At 35.9% G+C, this 17,963-nt stretch overlaps 2 protein-coding genes across 2 annotated transcripts in view; one reads left to right on the top strand and one right to left on the bottom strand.

The window, feature by feature from the left end:
* Positions 1-10,444: 10,444 nt before the first annotated feature.
* On the bottom strand, positions 10,445-11,395 carry LOC111365748. Its single transcript, XM_022986284.1, has 2 exons — positions 10,960-11,395; positions 10,445-10,860 (listed from the first exon to the last, which is right to left on the bottom strand). Exons 1-2 carry the CDS (start codon positions 11,393-11,395, stop codon positions 10,445-10,447), a joined length of 852 nt encoding a protein of 283 aa, XP_022842052.1.
* Positions 11,396-17,682: 6,287 nt separating this feature from the next.
* The window catches only part of LOC111365747, a 938-nt gene continuing 657 nt past the window's right edge, over positions 17,683-17,963 (top strand). The window contains exon 1 of the mRNA XM_022986283.1: positions 17,683-17,707. Coding sequence (XP_022842051.1) covers positions 17,683-17,707 — 25 coding nt within the window. The remainder of the gene's footprint in view (positions 17,708-17,963) is intronic.

Below are 17,963 nucleotides of genomic sequence, written 5' to 3'. Positions count from 1 at the left end.
TAATTACAGCATGGTCCAAAGTCAACTAACCCTTAGTCCTTTTGATGATCTTCTTCTTGTAATCACCTTGACCCTCTTGAACTAGTGCTCTTCGCATCAGCTCCGATCCCTAGTATTGTTTATCTCCTACAGACCTCCAAGAACTAACCTCTTTCTTAAAGCCGGAACACCAAATGCCTATTTCCAAAACTCTATTAACTCTGAAGGCTAGTTGGCGAAGGTATGTTTGGTTTTTAATCAACAATCTTATGTGTTTTGATCTATAGTTTAATGTGAATATTTATAGCTCTATTAACAAATCTAAATTTGGAAGAATTTATAAATCAAATAATATGGTGGTTGGATTTTGAATCAATAAAATTGATTTGGATCTTCAAATGAATTTTCCCTATGGAATAATTATGATCAACATAGTTTTGGACGTTCATAAAGTAGGATATATATGGGGAAAAGTGTTTGGGATAAAAAGGGTTCAAAATCAAGTGTTTGAAGTAAAATAGGATTTTTGGACGTTGACCGCCACTTGAGCGTTATTTAATCCACTAGTCGAGCTACAGCTGAGTAGTCGTTAGTATTTTTTCATAACTTCTCTTCCAATATCGAATTGAGGTGATTCAAAATGGGTTGGAAAAAAAATTCAAAGGGCTACAATTATTCTAGAAGTAGTATTCTCCAAATGTGAATGTTTTCTATATGAGAAATTAGTCGCAAAGCTGGGACTAAGAATTTGAAGCATAAGTTAGAATAATGTGTGATCTTCTAGGACATCTTCGACATCTTGGACGCGTTGAAGACATATACTACCATTCTCAACTCTTTTGAATCAAATTATACCTCGTCTAATTCCTAATACAATTCAACTAAAATATGGTTTTATCTTAGAAAATTGCCAATTACAATTTTAGACTTAAACAAAAACGAAGATTACATATAACAAAAGTTAGATTAATGTCATAAAAAATTTTAAAAAAAAGTTCTTTAATTATAAGAAATTTTGGAATTTAGTGTTGTAGAGCCAAACCAGTGAGCTATTACACTTTCTTGCATTTATACATTGGAGATTTCTCTAAAGTAACAACACACCTAATTCCTAAATAGATGAGATAGACACAAGAAAACTCCAAACCTAAAAAATTTCCCAAACCCCAATATAAAAAAAAATGTGTGGCAGACTGCCCTACCCATAACTATCATTTTATAATAATGCTAAGCTTTAGAAGCTTGTTACTTAAACTCCAAAACAACAAAAGAGAACAAGATTACCAATCAGATTCCAAGAAACAACACTTTATTGCCAAAAAATCGAACTTTGTTCCCAAAATCAAAAGTTTGGAAAAGAAATATATGAAGCAGAAGGAGATTGGTAGTGAAGGGTGAGAGATAGGCGGAGTCGCAGTGGTCGGTGGTGGAAGGTGGTGAGAAATGATCTTCGAAGCATCAGTGCTTAGCTTTTGTTAAGCATCGGTGACATGATACACTATTTAATTGGTAAATAAGTTAATGGAAGATCCCATAAATTTAATGATTCCCCAATTAAATTGTGTGTCATTTCACTAGTGCCTAACATAAGTGCTTAGGAAAGTGATTTGGGTTGGGCATAAAGTTCGGTGTAGGCTTGTGGCTTAATAGTTCCTATAGGACTCTGTCCCTGCTACTATTTCCTTATTTCTAAGTAATGAAATAAAGTAAGAATTTTACCTTAAGAAGTCATGTGCTCTTAAGAAAATTAGGGAAAAAACAATATTTAGTGAATCAACTTTACAAATCATACATATTGTTCTATACCCATAAGTTTGGAGTTTGTCCCACTTACATCTTATCTTTCTTTTGTCACAATGCACAAAGGAATTGGGAATATAATGTTGGAGTCCGACCTTACGTCTTATTAAATAAATATTTTAGAATACTGTTCTTGTATTAATCTCAAGATAGTATACCTTAAAAATAAGACCAGATCAGACAAATGGCCATCGTAATTTACAGAGATACCACATTTTATATTCACTACCACACTGTCCGATCTCATCACCAACCATTACAAACATGACAACCATAATTTTAGAGCCTAATTTTTAACCAATTACAAGCAAGTAATCATTACCCAGCTACAAATTATCATTACCTGATGCCATATTTTCAAGGTAGGCATCATGATGACTGCGTGGTCAACCTCAACAACCAACCAGAAAACCAAAATTCTAAGCAATGGCACACATTTATAGGTCAATACTGTAATTGAAATAACATTGGAAGAACAGGTGTAGTGATCTTCCAACCTATAAATAAGGAAAATAGTCCACTCCTAAGGCAAAGCCAAGTCACTTGACAACAAATACTCCAAATTGTGTTTTTCCCTTTAAAAATAATTACTTTGTACTTTTAATCTAATTCCAGCCATACTCCATACACATTTCTTGTAAGTGGATCTAATCTTGCCACTTTATTTTTAGTCATTTGTAAAAATAACCCAAATCTCCCACAAATTTCCCATTAAGAACACAAATTATCCCATTCCAATGAAATCAAAAGCCACAACTCAGCCTCTAGAAATTGTTCTTGCACTAATCCCAATGAAATAATTGTCTAAAAAACTTCTCAAATAAGGAACGAATCTGTTGAGGGTGAGCACCACCAACTCGCTTTAATGAAAGAACACATCACAATTGCTGTGCAAGGATAGAACTAGAACATGCAACTACTATCCCAATGGCTAAAATCAAAGTGAAATCGCCTGTCAGAAGAAGTAGGTGAGCTCTAGTTCTAAAGAGCATATATTTTATTGAGGAGGAATCTTTCAAAAGTAAAATTGACGAAGTGAAAAGCCCCACTTCCCAAGTAGAACGGACACGAAGAAAAATAAAAAATGATTTCGACAAGTTAGGTACTCAGCATCATTTGCTTATGCCCAGAAATGAGCAACCTAACTATGCGTAAAACTAACTCACAAGAGGAGAAGGCGACGAACCAAATATAAGGCAACCAAAAAAAGAGAATAGCCAACCTGGAGGCCAATAACAAAGGGATAAGGGATGAGTACTTTGTCGATCGTCCCCCCTTTAATGAAGGACATACTAGCTGAACCTCTAGCAAAAAAAACTAAAAATGCTTCAACTTATTAAATATGAAGGAGAGTGAGACCTCATCCACCTAGATAAGTATGTGTTGTGGATGGAATTACAGGTAGCTAGTGATGCCATAATATGCAAAGTTTTTCCCTTAACGCTAGGACATAAATCTTGAAGATAGTTGAGAAGATTACACCAGAATTGATTAAAAACTAGATAGGGCTAGCAACAGCATTCCTAGCTCAGTTTATGGGTTCCAGACTTGGACTGCGCCCAAAGAACGTCTAGTAAGCATAAAACAAAAGTAAAGAAAATCATTTAAAAACTACCTCAGTATGTTTAATAAACAAAACATAGAGGTAGAGAAAATCTCAGACGATGCAGTTCTCATGGCAGCATTGTCTGGATTAAGACCAGGACAAGGTTTTGCTAGTCAGTGCACGCGGATGGGCCAAAACCTATTATGAATTCCTGAACCAAGTTGAGAAAGACATAGGAGCATAGGAAGCGACCATAGATCATGAGGAAGGAAAAGTAGAGCCCCATGATTTAGCTCTGACAAAGGATAGAAGTAGGACAAATGACCCATTCCAGAAAGGAGGTAGAACGACTTCGACCGTACCAAAGAGATTTCAAGAGTGCCATCCTCTGAATACTACCTTAGAAGGAGCTTTTATACAAGTAGGGAATAAATAGGTCTTTCGCATGCCTCTCTCCTTCTAAAGAAGAATTCAATGGGAACCAATCAAAATAGATACTATCCGTATCATAGAACGACAAATCAAAACATAAATGAATGTCAAAATTTGAAGGAGCAAGTGGAGGCCTTAATCAAGTAAGGAAAACTATGAGAGTTTGTGGCTAAACTCGGAGAAACAACCCAAGCACTTCTTTCCTAGCCATCTCACCTATAACAATAGGTAAATACCCAATTAGCTCTCCCAAGTTCACAAGTAAGGAATTTCCAATCTAGGGTTGAAATCATTGCTCAAAAGGATCAAGAAGAAAACATCGCAAATAAGTAAAAAATGCTCTAGTCTGGTAGAATTATGAGGTGGGATGGTATGAGACCAATCTTGGATTCAGATGGTGTCCTGAATTCTTTAGGTTTTTTGAAAAAAACTCTCATAGAATAATATAGAACTAAAGTGATACATTGGTGGTTACCATGCCCATGGCGGTAGTCAACATATACCGAAATCTTATAGATAATGAAAGTTCTGTCAATATCCTATATTCAAAGACTTTTGCACAGATGGGAATTCCTAGAAAAATATCTACAACCCTTTCCCACAAGATTGCAAGGCTTTAAAGGCGGCCCCATTGACTTACAAGGTTAGATTTTTCTTATTGTTGAACTGGGATATGTACTTTTCTAGAAAATGATCATCGCTAACTTTGTAGTGATCGATCTACCATCTAACTACAATACAATTTTGGAAAGACCTATAGTACACAGATTAAAGGTAGCTGATTCGATTTATCACTATTGTACAAAGTTTTCCATCCCAAATAGAGTAGCTGTCATACTAAGGGTTCGAGTTTAGGCTAGATTATGCAATTTTGATCTACCTAAGCCAAGGGTAAATATGTTCTAAGAAAGGCAAATCGATTGTTCTAGAGATGCCAAATTAAAAAGACCTAATTTTAGTTGACCTAATTAAAATAGATACCAGAGACAAGCATTGCAGGAGGCCTGAAAATGACCATTTGTCTTTGACGATCTAGAAGCTGATCTATATCCTTATATAGGCATCATGGGCATCGTTTTGTTGATTGCCAGAGCTAACGTAAGGAAAGTACGAATTGATACAATAAGCTATCTCAATATCTGTAACGACCCAAGTCTTTATTCCCAAGCCATTAGCTTATGTACTATCCGCTTTGGAGGGGCCTTGTGCCCACTTATCCCTCACGACTTTCTGTCGCGTCCTCTAGGATTCGAACTCATAACCTTTCCCTTAAGTAAGATTTAAGTTGAATCCTAGTACCAATTGATTATTTCACTTAGCTTGCCTCTTCCATGACTTTTCGGACCAACCAACTCGATATGCGCAAGTCTTCTCTGCATTTTGGGAGATTCATTCAAATCAGATCTATTCGAGCTAAGTGGCCTGTAGCCAGCCCACAAAAGAATAAACGAAGATTTGTGAGTGCGTGTTTATCAAAAGAACAGCTGACTAAAGCTGGCAAATCAAACAACAGAAAAACCTACTTCTGTCAATTGGTACCAGAATTCAACTTAAGTCTTATCTAAGGAAAAGGTTATGAGTTCGAATCCTGGGGGACGTGACAGAAAGCCGTGAGGGGTAAGTGGGTGCGAGGCCCAACCAAAGCGGATAGTACGTAAGCTAACGGCTTGGGTACAGAGACCTGGGTTGTTACAAAAAATGCACCCTCACGGCTTTCTGTCGTGTCCCCTAGTATTCAAACTCATAACCTTTCCCTTAAGTAAGACTTAAGTTGAATCCTGGTACCAATTGGACAACTGACTCGGGTCTCTGTACCCAAGCCATGAGCTTATGTACTGTCCACTTTAGGTGGGCCTTGATTCTACTTACCCCTCACGGCTTTCTGTAGCGTCCCTCAAGATTCAAACTCATGACATTTCCCTTAAGTAATACTTAAGTTGAATCCTGGTAACAATTGGAGCCACACGAGGGACATGGGGATGTAAAAAAGGGGATCCTATCAACTTATTCCAACCTAGAATAATAAGCTCATGAGCTTGGTCTTACTTCAACGTTGAGAAACGAAGTAAGAAAAGAGGTTTGAATGTAGGGGTTGTTCTTATTTTACCAGAGGGGTTTGAGTTGTGGTTAGGGATGAAATGCCACTCGAACCCAGAGCTAGCTAGTTTTTCCCAAAATGTGAGTGGGAGAGTCAGAGTTGAAAAGAGGATTCCTCACTTCTTTCTCTCATTCAAAACCATGTATGAGACTTTCATCTCACATGGCTCCTAAGTGATAAAAGAAAGAATCCGCACGAATCGGATTTTTTTAGGAACGTATCAAGAGAGAATTTTATTTGGTTAGATAATGTGTGGTTGGGAAGGCTCATTACTTCAACTAGTCCCCATGTTCCTCGAATGGATCTCTTTTGTCTTAAAATCAAAATATCTAAGAGAAGCGGATGTAGCCAAGTGGATTGTGAATCCACCATGCGCGGGTGGTCCAATTGATACCAGGATTCAACTTAAATCTTACTTAAGGGAAATATCATGAGTTCGAATCCTGAGGGACGCTACAAAAAGTCATGAGGGGTAAGTGGACACAAGGCCCACCCAAAGTAGACAATACGTAAGCTAACGATTTGGTTACAGGGACCCGGGTCATTACAATATCCTCTATGTTAGTACCATAAAATAGATGAAAATTCTATTGCACTTCATGCAATGATATCCGAACCCTATTTTGAGGTTGAATAGAGCTCTATAATTCTAAAAGGAAAAATCAAGCTTACTATGGAAGTAGGAAAAACTCCTCTAAAAGGCTAAGGTCACAGCTGAATTCGTAGTGTTGGACTCCACCTCGTCATATAATGCAATTATGGGACAACTTATCCTTTTTTACCTAGGGGCTTGTCAATGTATCACTATTTAATCAAGTTTCCAACTCTTTATCGAATAGGAGAGGTTGAGGACAACAAAAAAGTTGTTGAAAAATGTTGCATGGTACACTTTCCAACCAGACTAAGAATTTGAATGACATCTGTCCAATATGGAGTGTCCATGTCCTGGATCCAAGGATAAAACTCAATGATAAAAGAAGAGAATATATGGAGGAATTGAACAAATTCCAGGTCAGCAAGGATAAACTTTCAAGAGGGCTTAAGATTAGCCGCAAGTTATCCTAAGCATTGTGATCCCAACTAGCAAGATTCCTACAACAAAACTTTGATGTTTTCATCGAGAGCCACGAGGATATGGAGGGAATTAATCCAAAGGTCACCTGTCATAGGTTGAACATCGACCCTTTAGTTCAACCAAAACAACAAAGAATGTGTCCCCTTAATCTTGAGTAATATAAAGCTTTAAGCAAAGAAGTGGAGAAATTGCTCAACAATGGGTTCATTCATGAGGTGATCTACCCGAAGTGGATAAAGAGATTGGAGAGTCAACATAGACTTTACAGACCTCAGCAGGACTTTTCTAAAAACAATTTTCCTCTTCCAAAGATAGACTAAATTGTTGATCCCAATGCCAAATATGAGTTGCTTTGCTTCATGGAAGCATACTCAGTGTACAATCAAATCCATTATATGAGCATGACTAGGAGCCCAGTAATTCATCATTGATAAAGTCTTTACTGTTACAAGATGGTACCCTTCAGTCTTAAAATGTTTGAACCACGTACCAATGACTTATAACAATGTTGTTCCAACTTATTGTTCTATACCCATAAGTTTGGAACTTGTCCCACTTACACCTTATCTTTCTCTCGAGAGATATAATACATGTAGTTGAGCACATTGATTCAGGAGGTCTATGTTACTGGAAAATAGTAAGGTCATTTCTACTAATGTTCATAATCAATTAAAATACTTTTTATCTACACCTTTTAGGACCTATAATATACATAAGGATGAAAAAATTATTTCGAAGATGTCAAGAATATTGTTCAATAGGTGCACAATTTAATCAACTCCAAACTTTTTTGGCCATGGATTAAATGAAGTTAAAAATATGAATCAATATTACGACAACAATAAAAATGACATTAATTTATAATTACACTTATTCATTACGAGTTTTCATATTTTGGTATCGTTGTACAATGACTTTATTATCAATCTTCAAAAATATATCTTACTCTACATAGATAATTGTGCTATCATTCATCCATTGATCATCCATTTGATTGTACAATCTATCTTTTACAATGCTAATTGCATATTAGTACTCTGCTTTATTGCAGAAAGTAGAACCAGAAAAAATAGTACTTCCATTTGTTGAATAACGCCATCAAACTTCATCAAATCAAAACAAATTAGAGTACCATGGTTGTTACTTGTTTTGTGCTTTCCTGTAATTATCAAGTATCATATATCTGTAACTTTTTTCCCCTCATTGTAACAAGTTCTAATTCCTACAATGGACATAAAATGAAATCAATATAACAAATTGATTCATTTTTTGAACTTTAAAATGAAATAAGCAGACGTACATAAGTGAGATAGACAGAAGAAATTTTCATAAGCAACAACAAATTTTCAAAGCCCCAATCAATATGAAGATCAATGCATCAAGAATCAAATATTTTCATAAAGTAACAACAAACATTATTCCTACATAGGTGAGATAGAAAGAATAAAAACCTCTACACACCCGAAAAACTTCTCAAACCTCAATATAAAAAAATGTGTAGCAAACTGCCCTGAGTCCACGCCCACTATTTACTAAGGTCCAGAAGCTTGTTGTTTAAATCCCAAACAGAAAAAACAAAAAAAACAAAAAAAAAAACACTCCTACAATCAGATTCTAAGAAACAACAATTTATTGCCAAAAAACTAAAATCAATACCCCATACATAAAAAATTTCCACCTCTAATATAGAATTCAAAGGCATTTCATTTCGGTTTGAAATATTACCACTGCGTTGGCATTTGTCGCACTTGGAGACAAGAGTGTGAGCATCCTTGAATAATGTGGGCCAATAAAAACCGGATTGAAGTACCTTTGATGCAGTTTTCATGGCCCCGAAGTGACCACCATAGGGTGAGGAATGACATTGTTCAAGGATTTGCTCAATTTCATCTTCCGGCACACATCTCCGAATAATTTGATCCGGACCCCGTTTGAACAACAAAGGATCGTCCCAAAAATAATGCTTGATGTTGGCAAAGAACTTCTTCCTTTGTTGGTAAGAGAGATCCAGGGGAATGATGCCACTAGCAAGAAAGTTCACATGGTCCGCATACCATGGTATGTGGGTGGCTTGTAGAAGATGCATAATTGCAATAGTTGTTCATCGGGAAATACCTCATTTATCTTCCCATCCACCACCTCTTTGGTTTGCTCAAGTCAAGACAGATGATCGGCAACAACATTTTCGATCCCTTTTTATCGTGAATTTCCAAGTCAAACTCTTGTAGAAGAAGGACCCATCTAATTAACTGAGGCTTGGCATCCTTCTTTGCTAGCAAATATTTGAGGGCTGAGTGGTCCATGTAAACAATCACTTTTGATCCAATGAGGTAAGATTGAAATTTATCAAATGTAAATACCAGTGCGAGCATCTCTTTTTCAATAATGGCATAGTTCAGTTGAGCATCCGTCAAAATCCGGCTAGCATAGTAAATAACATATAAGATTTTATTTATCCTTTGCCCCAAAACTGCTCCAATAGCATAATCGCTTGCATCGCACATAAGCTCAAATGATAAATTCCAATTCGGAGCTACAATGATAGGAGCCCTGATGAGTTTCTCTTTAAGAGTGTTAAAAGCATGGAGGCACTCTTGAGAGAAATCAAATGGAGTATTCTTCTCAAGTAAGGAGCAAAGTGGCGTTGTGATCTTCGAGAAGTCCTTGATAAACCTCCTATAAAGTCCGGCATGTCCCAAAAAAACCCCTTATCCCTTTTATCGAGGTAGGTGGAGGTAATTTCTCAATGACTTGGATTTTTGCCTTCTCAACCTCTATCCCTTTATGTGAAATCCGATGGCCGAGAACTATGCCTTCCTGGACCATGAAATGACATTTTTCCCAATTAAGTACTAAATTTGTCTCCTCACATCTTTTCAACACCATCTCTAAATTGCTCAAACATTCGTCAAATGAGGCCCCAAATACCAAGAAGTCATCCATAAAAACCTCAATACATTTCTCCACTATGTCGGAGAATATAGCCATCATACACCTTTGGAAAGTGGCGGGTGCGTTGCTTAGGTCAAAGGGCATCCTTCTATATGCAAATGTACCATATGGGCATGTGAAGGTAGTTTTCTCTTGATCCTCTAGGGCTATAGGAATTCGATTATAGCCTGAATACCCATTCAAAAAACAATAATGAGAATACCCCGCTAACCGCTCAAGCATTTGATCAATAAAAGGAAAAGGAAAGTGATACTTCCTTGTAGCCTTGTTAAGCCTGTGGTAATCTATGTATACCCTCCAACTGGTCACGGGTCTAGTAGGTATAAGCTCATTATCCTCATTTTCCACAACCATGACACCTCCTTTCTTTGGCACCACTTGAACGGGGCTCTCCCATGCACTATCTGAAATCGGATAAATAATGTCCGCATCAAGCTACTTTACCACCTCGACTCTTACCACTTCTTTCATATTGGAGTTCAACCACCTTTGATGCTCCACTGATGGTTTGAAATCATCCTCCATAAGGATTTTGTGCATGCATAGTGAAGGACTAATTCCCTTAATTTGCAATAGTCCAACCAATGGCTCCCTTGTGCTCCCTCAACACCTGAAGTAATTTCTCTTCCTCCAATTCATTTAAGGAATTAGCAATGATAACCAGAAGCATAGATGACTCTCCCAAATAAGCATACCTCAAATGAGATGGAAGAGGCTTCAAATCAAGTATAGGTGCCTGCTGAAAAGATGGCAGTGGTGGTGAAGAGCTCTTTTCCAAGTCTTCATAATTTTGTGCTCTCTTATAAGACCGAGAAGGTGTAGCCTCCAAATAGTGTACCAAATGCTCAACTTTAGGATCTTCCTCTTTGATAGCCGAAGGACAAACAAGACATGTTTCTAGAGGATTTTTAGAAAGCCTGTAAAAAGACTCGGCAACCACATGATCAACAACATCCACTCGAAGGCATGAATCAGATTCTGATGGATACTTGATGGCCCTCAAGTTATTGAATGTAACTTTTTCATCTTGGACTCTTAGAATGAGCTGCCCCTCTTGTACGTCAATCAAAGCTCAACCGGTGGCAAGAAACAGTCGTCCTAAAATGATAGGGATGTCATGATCCTCCTCCATGTCAAGAATTATGAAATCGGCTGGAAATATGAATTTGTCTACCTTAACCAATACATCCTCAATGACACCCCGAGGATATTTAATTGATCGATCAGCCAATTGTAATGATACAGTGGTGGCCTTAGCTTCTCCCAATCCTAGCTTTCTAAAAATAGACAAAGGCGTCAAATTAATATTGGCACCAAGATCACATAAAGTTTGACTAAAATTTAAATCTCCAATAGTGCATGGAATAGTAAAACTCCCTAGATCTTTGATTTTTAGTGATAACTTCTTTTGAAGGATAGCACTACACTCTTCCGTTAGCATTACTGTCTTATGTTCTTCAAGTTTTCTTTTGTTTGAAAGAATGTCCTTCATAAATTTGGCATAACTCGGCATTTGAGCTAATGCAATGGCAAACGAAATGTTTATGTGTAGCTTCTTGAATACCTCCAAAAATTTTCCAAATTGAGCATCCAATTTCTATTTGTGAAGCCTTTGTGGGAAGGGAATAGGAGGCACATAGGCTTTAACTGGTATTGGAGCCTTTGATGTTGATGGCTCCGGTTCTTCTTCAATTAGTGTCTCATCCTTTGGATCAGGTTCTTACATAATCATTTCTTCTTCAATGGGTGCCTTGTCGGTTTGACCCTTAGGGCGTGTCATCGTGATTTCGGGCAGTTGCAACCCACTTCTAGTGGTAATAGCTCGTACATTCTCCCTTGGATTTGTTTCAATGTTGCTAGGCAATGTTCCCTGTTGCCTTTCGAAGATAAGCTTGGCAATTTGACCCACTTGACGTTCCAAGTTTTTCAAAGAGGCATCATTGCGTTCTTGATATTGCAATTGATGGTTTGCCAACTTAGCAATGGCCTTGTCCCACCCTTCTTTTTTCTCTTGTGGCTTCGGGTTGAGCACATTTTGATTATTTCCATAAGAAAAGTTCGGATGATTTCGCAAACCGAGGTTATAAGTTTACGAATAAGGATTGTACCCTTGGCGTTGAAAGTTTTGAGTATATGCCACTTGCTCGGTAGATGTTAAACCACTACCTATCAATGGACAACTCGGGCTTGGGTGATTTTCTTCACAAATATCACAAATAGGTGGAGATTTTACCATATGAGCGGAATGAGAGCTCGAGGTAGATGTAGAAAGTCCTTCTACCTTCTTTGCTAGTGAGTCAATCTTTGCTAGAACCATTGAGAAAGCTTCACCATCTCAAACTCCACCAACCCCTCTTTGTAAACCTCTATCTGGCCACATAGCACTTTGTTCACTCATGACTTCAAATAGATCATATGCTTCCCGCATACTCTTCTTCTTGATTGAGCCATTAGATGATGAATCCACATTTAAACCGTAAGAAGGAGTCAACTCGTCGTAAAAATAATTCACTTGTTGCCCCATTGTGATTCCATGATTTGGACATTTTCGAAGCATATCCTTGAACCTCTCGCAACCTCGTGAAAGCTCTCAAATTCGGATTGTTGGAAAGTGGTTATGTCATGCTTGAATTTGGCTACTCGGGCGGGTGGAAAGAATTTTGTTGTGAATTTTTGAATAAATTCCAACCAACTATTTATGCTTCCGAGCGGTAGAGTCTCAAGCCATTTCCTTGCCTTATCCTTCAATGTGTGAACAAATAACCTAATCCGGATCGTCTCCACATTTACGCCTTCATGTTTAAAATTTCCAACATTCTCTATGAATCGTGCAACATGTGAGTGAGGATTCTCATCAATCCTTCCAAAGAATGGAATGGTATTGGAGAACAAACTAATAACATCCGGACGAAGTTGAAAGTTTGGATGTCCATACGGAGGGTAGACAATACTTGATTCATTCTCTACTACGGGTGGGTTCATGAAGTCCCCAAATAGCATATCTTCCTCATTTACAATAGGCTCTTGAGCTCTACCCGCTTGGTTACCAAAACCCGATGGAATGCCACCTCGAGGAACGTTTTCCGATTGAGCATTATGTTCCAAATTACCCCTTGATGTGCCATCTCAATCAATTGTTGCATTCTCAATTCTCTTTGTTCCCGTCGCCTTCTTCGGAAAGTTTTTTCAATATCCGGATCAAGCTCGAAAAGATCAAAACTTCTCGAACGAAGCATGCACCACCAAAAACCTAAGGAAATCTAAATTAAAAGTTAATTACACAATAAATATATAGAAGCTATGCAAAAGGAAAAAAAAAATGAAACTTGTAAAAATTAGATTCAATAAAATATGATAATTGAAATAAAACTTCCTCGGCAACGGCGCCAAAAACTTGTTCGTTAAAATACTACCGCAAGTGCACGGGTCACGTTCAAGTAATAAAATGGACCTTTGAAATCCGAGTTGTCGATCCCTCGAGGAATGTTTACTTTAAATTACACAACTTTAATCAATTTAATTCTAACAATGAAAATAAACAAATACACAATAAAGAGTTGATTTAGAAACTAAGGAAAAAACATACAAACTAAAAAAATATGGGAATCTTGGGAATTTTGGAGGAAAACATGGTTGGGATTCATGGTTTCGCTTCAACGTCACCTAATTAATTTCTCCACATGCCAATTAACGAATTACTCATTTACGATGTTAGACCTGATTTTCCAATTTTAGCTAATTACCTCTCTCGAATGAAATTAACCCTAATTGATTGGTTTAACCTACTATATCTCTATGTCGATTACAACCAAACAACCGCATTAAATTGTTATGAAAATAGCTCATTGGGTCACCTAGGGCTAAAGGTATATATCTATCCTCTACACAAACCTAGAGTTTCTACCATTTTAGTCTAAAATGCACAATCTTCTCTCGAACTATGTACAATTCACGAAACATATTCATTCATTGGCCACATAAATGAAAATACAATAAATACAATAGTATAAACACATGGAAATAGGCAATTTAATATCAAATAGCAAATATTGAAAAATCAATTAAAACTAGGTTAAACTAATACCATAAATCTCAAGTCATTAAATTAGCCCATGTTAAATAAATGGCAACAAAGGAGAATATTAGTACAATGTATTACAAATATGGCTAAATAATGGAGAAAATACAAAACAATAGATAAAACCCTTTTTCGTAGATTGGCTATGATTTTTCCCAAATGCTTTGCCAAATCCTTGATGTAATCTCCTTGTTGCTCTATGTTGTATCTCCAAAATAACCAAGAAAAAAAAAAGGAAAAGATTAGAAGATGAAAGCAAAAAAATAATAATAATAAAGAAAGACCCAGCAAAAAAGGGAACCCAGCAGAAGACCGAACTGAAGAACTGAAGAAATCGTGCCAGCTGCTGGTTTTAATTATAAAACCTAGCAAAATAGCAGCCATGGTCCCTGAAGTTTTGGAAAATGAACAAATTGGTTCCGGACCCTTTTTTAATAAGAAAAAACGGTGCCTAGGCGCCCTATTTCTGTCCAGCAGCCAAAAAATGAGTTTTGACATAATTTACATCTTAGTCCCTCAATAATTGCATGCCAAGTCTCTCAACTTTTGATCTTGTACAATTTGGTCCCTAGATTTTGACTTTTCTTTTGGATTATACCCTCCGTAAATTGCATCACTATTCCTCTACTTTTGACACGTGCATTTTGGTCCCCAACATCACAAATTTGTACACTATTAGTCCATTTTTCTCTTTTTTGCTTTGTTCTCTTATCACGAGTGATTTTTAGCCTATAAAAGTAAATATTACTTAATTGTGAGTAGAATTCCATTCTTTTCATCAATAATTATATTAAATTAAGTGTCTAATGAGTGTGCAAAAACACACTTATCATATATCAATAGCCGAATTAGCAACTTAAAAATATGATATCGATATTATACAAACTACTAAACATAATATCAATATGGTCGAAATATCAGCCCCCAGGGCACATCTCCAAATGGTAAAAGGAGAGGGTGGAGAAATTCAACTTTGTTTGAGGCTGCTGCGTCAAGGGTTCGAATCCTGAAATATGGATTTGGCTTTTGGGTAAGTGCAAGTGTACAAGCAGCCTTCCACCCTGTACCCTTGGAGGCATAACCTGCGATTTACCTCCCTCACGATGCTCCAGGGCAGGGATGGTGGGGGACCCTTAAGGTTAGGGTTTAACCTTTAATATGGTCGAAATATCAAATCTTGCTAGTCAAATCATCAATCAAAAATATTTAATTTTAAATATAATATCATGTCTAGAATGCTCAAATCACGTGATTACATGAATACTTATACAGGTGTAATTTACAAATAAAGAAATTTTTTCACGTAACTTATTCTAAACCTATATGATATAAATTGTATAAGCAACGCATGTATGAAAAGTGCCTCTAATCTTCTGTAATCAAGACTCTAAATCAAACTCAATGCTATTAGGACCTTTTAAACAAAATAACTCATATTTATTATGTCTCACTTTTTCTATTAACAAATTATTTAATTCTTTTGACACTCAATAATATTTTCTTTATGGGGGAATTTACTATAAAGTTTAGATCAACTAGTTAAAGATTAATCCATACATAAGGCCACCTTACCACAACGATGATCGCGCATCCCAAATCTCACACATACGTTCAAGACTCACTCACATGAACTTAACGTGCACAGTGCATATAATAAATGAAATAACATATACCAAATATTCCGAATAAGTTCTAAATATAGTTAATGGAAATTTTATTCACCATTCATTAATTTTACTAGTACTTGATCACAAGATAACATGTCTAGTGTTATAATATCATAAATCATTTTTTCTTTTGCTCTTATTTTTTATTTTTATATAAAACAAATAATGCAATAAAAATGAGACAAGGAAAAAGTTAAAGTGCATGCATGAATAGATAGATATCATGAACAATACAAATGCATGCACCTATAGACATACTCAAAGAGATACACAAATGCTCTTACCTTAAAGAGTAACTCAAGCAACACTGCAATTTTTAACATCATTTTGACCAAAAAATTGACTTTTTTTACATAAATCTTTTGAGATCTTATATGTCATTTTTTGATAAATAAATCTTTAATTAGTCAAGTGACTCACGTGATTGGTTTAGAATCTAATATGAGTAACGAGATCTTGTTTTTGTTCCTAACCAAAGACTTACAGCATCTAGACCTTACGTGACTAAACTAACCATAATTGTAATAAGTGGGAATGAACCCAGGAGTAATTCTAGGTCTCAAGTTTTGAACCTTAGGCTAAGAAAATATATGTTGCATGGATAATTTCTGTTCTATGGCTCCTACATTCTTAGACTTGATAGAGGTAGGTATAAACTTGTTTTTAAAAGATGAGGGGATATGTGAATTTGTTTCATTATAGCCTATACTTCTTCAACTCCCAGCCATGTTGTCAAACTTCTTAAATCCACTAGAAAAATATTAAAGTTGGGCACTAGATTTCTCAAGATCACTCGTAAGAGCCTTAATTTCTAAGGGCTCTTTCTCAACCCTCAACTTATTCAATTTTCTAATTGACTCCTCAAGTTTGACTTTTAAACTCTCATTTTCTAACTTAAATTCATGTAATTTTTCAAAAGGAGAACTATTAACCTTCTTCAACTTAATGCTCTCTTCAAACAGCTCATCAAACGCCTCATAAATATCCCAGCTCATCTTTTTAATTTTTTTGTGAAGAATCAAATTTCTCTATGTCGTCAAGTCTCCCATTATCCTCTATATGTTCATTCTCAACTATAGAGGCAAACATCATATAATTCATACCCTTATTCTTCTCGGGATGTTTCTTATTATTCCTAAAAAATTTCTTAAATTTCTTAACAAAGTAAGCAATCATTTAGAATGTCATCATCAATCTGATCACTAGATTCTTGTTAGAAAAACACGATTTTCCTGAATTAATATTGGCAACATATTAATACAATTATATTAGCTATTTAATATAATGGGCAAAAATCAAGTGGTCTATTTTTTGTATGCCTATAGACTACTCAAATTAATATGAACTAAGTGAGTAGATACCGGCTAATATTACTCTAATTAAGGGATAATGGGAACCTTAATTAAATAGTATATAAAGGTTATTTTGGTTATGGTCCCCAATATACCAAATCATACACTCTTTTCCCTTCTCCCCATCAAGAAGAGAAATCACGGTCCCATTGAGGAATAAGGAAATTTGGTTGAGGAAGATCACAAAACCACCCTCTTCATTTGCATTCATCGGTACGTAGTCGATTGTCGCAGTAATTCTGCAACAGTAGGCAATCGTTTAAATTGGATACAGGTATATTATCTGAATATGTGAATCCTAGTAATTTAGCATGATGTTGATCCTAGGATTTAATTTATATTTGGATCTAATTTGATTTTCTAACAAGTGATATCAGAGCGATCATCATTTGCTAGATTATTAGGATTTGTGCATGTTCTATTCGTATGATATTTGGATTATTTTTCTCGAATAGAATGTTTGAATTTCGTGAAATTCCTTAAACTATTAAGTTTAAGAATTATTCTTGATACATTCGGCAAAATCGGATCTCGAAATTTTTGGCACAGTTAGTATTGATTTTAAATTCTGTCCGTGTCCATTTTAAGTTTTTTTTTTTTGGATCTGAATTTCATCTGCCTTTTAGACATTTGCAGTTTTGGATCATTTTATAATAAATTTCAATTGCATCAACAGCAAGTCAGCAATTTTGGACTGTTTATAATGGATACATCACTTTTGGTAGCGTGTAGATCACTATCAAAATCTGTGACCTTCATTATGGATCTAGAAATCAGAATTTCAACCGCATGGATTAGCCTCATTTTTTTACCCTTGTTTTATGTCTCATAATGGAGTCGATATAGAATGGTGTATGACAGAATACTATTTGGCATATTTAGAACAGATTGGTAATACACGTAACCTTTCACAATGGATCAATTTCAATTGCATTATATGATTCAATTGCATTATATATATATATATATATATATATATATATA

The sequence above is a fragment of the Olea europaea genome, chromosome 17 (assembly GCF_002742605.1).
Source record: "Olea europaea var. sylvestris chromosome 17, O_europaea_v1, whole genome shotgun sequence".
Classification (NCBI taxonomy): Eukaryota; Viridiplantae; Streptophyta; class Magnoliopsida; order Lamiales; family Oleaceae; genus Olea; species Olea europaea.
The sequence above is the reverse complement of the archived record's forward strand: the minus strand, read 5'-3'. Positions and strand labels throughout refer to the sequence as shown.

Bases quoted from the DNA above. Each gene is read 5' to 3' on its own strand.
- LOC111365748 (XM_022986284.1), bottom strand. From the start codon at position 11,395: ATGCCGAGTTATGCCAAATTTATGAAGGACATTCTTTCAAACAAAAGA. The intron at 10,861-10,959 runs GTTGAGCTTTGA...AGTATCCATCAG, and splicing joins ACGACTGTTTCTTGCCACCG to AATCTGATTCATGCCTTCGA.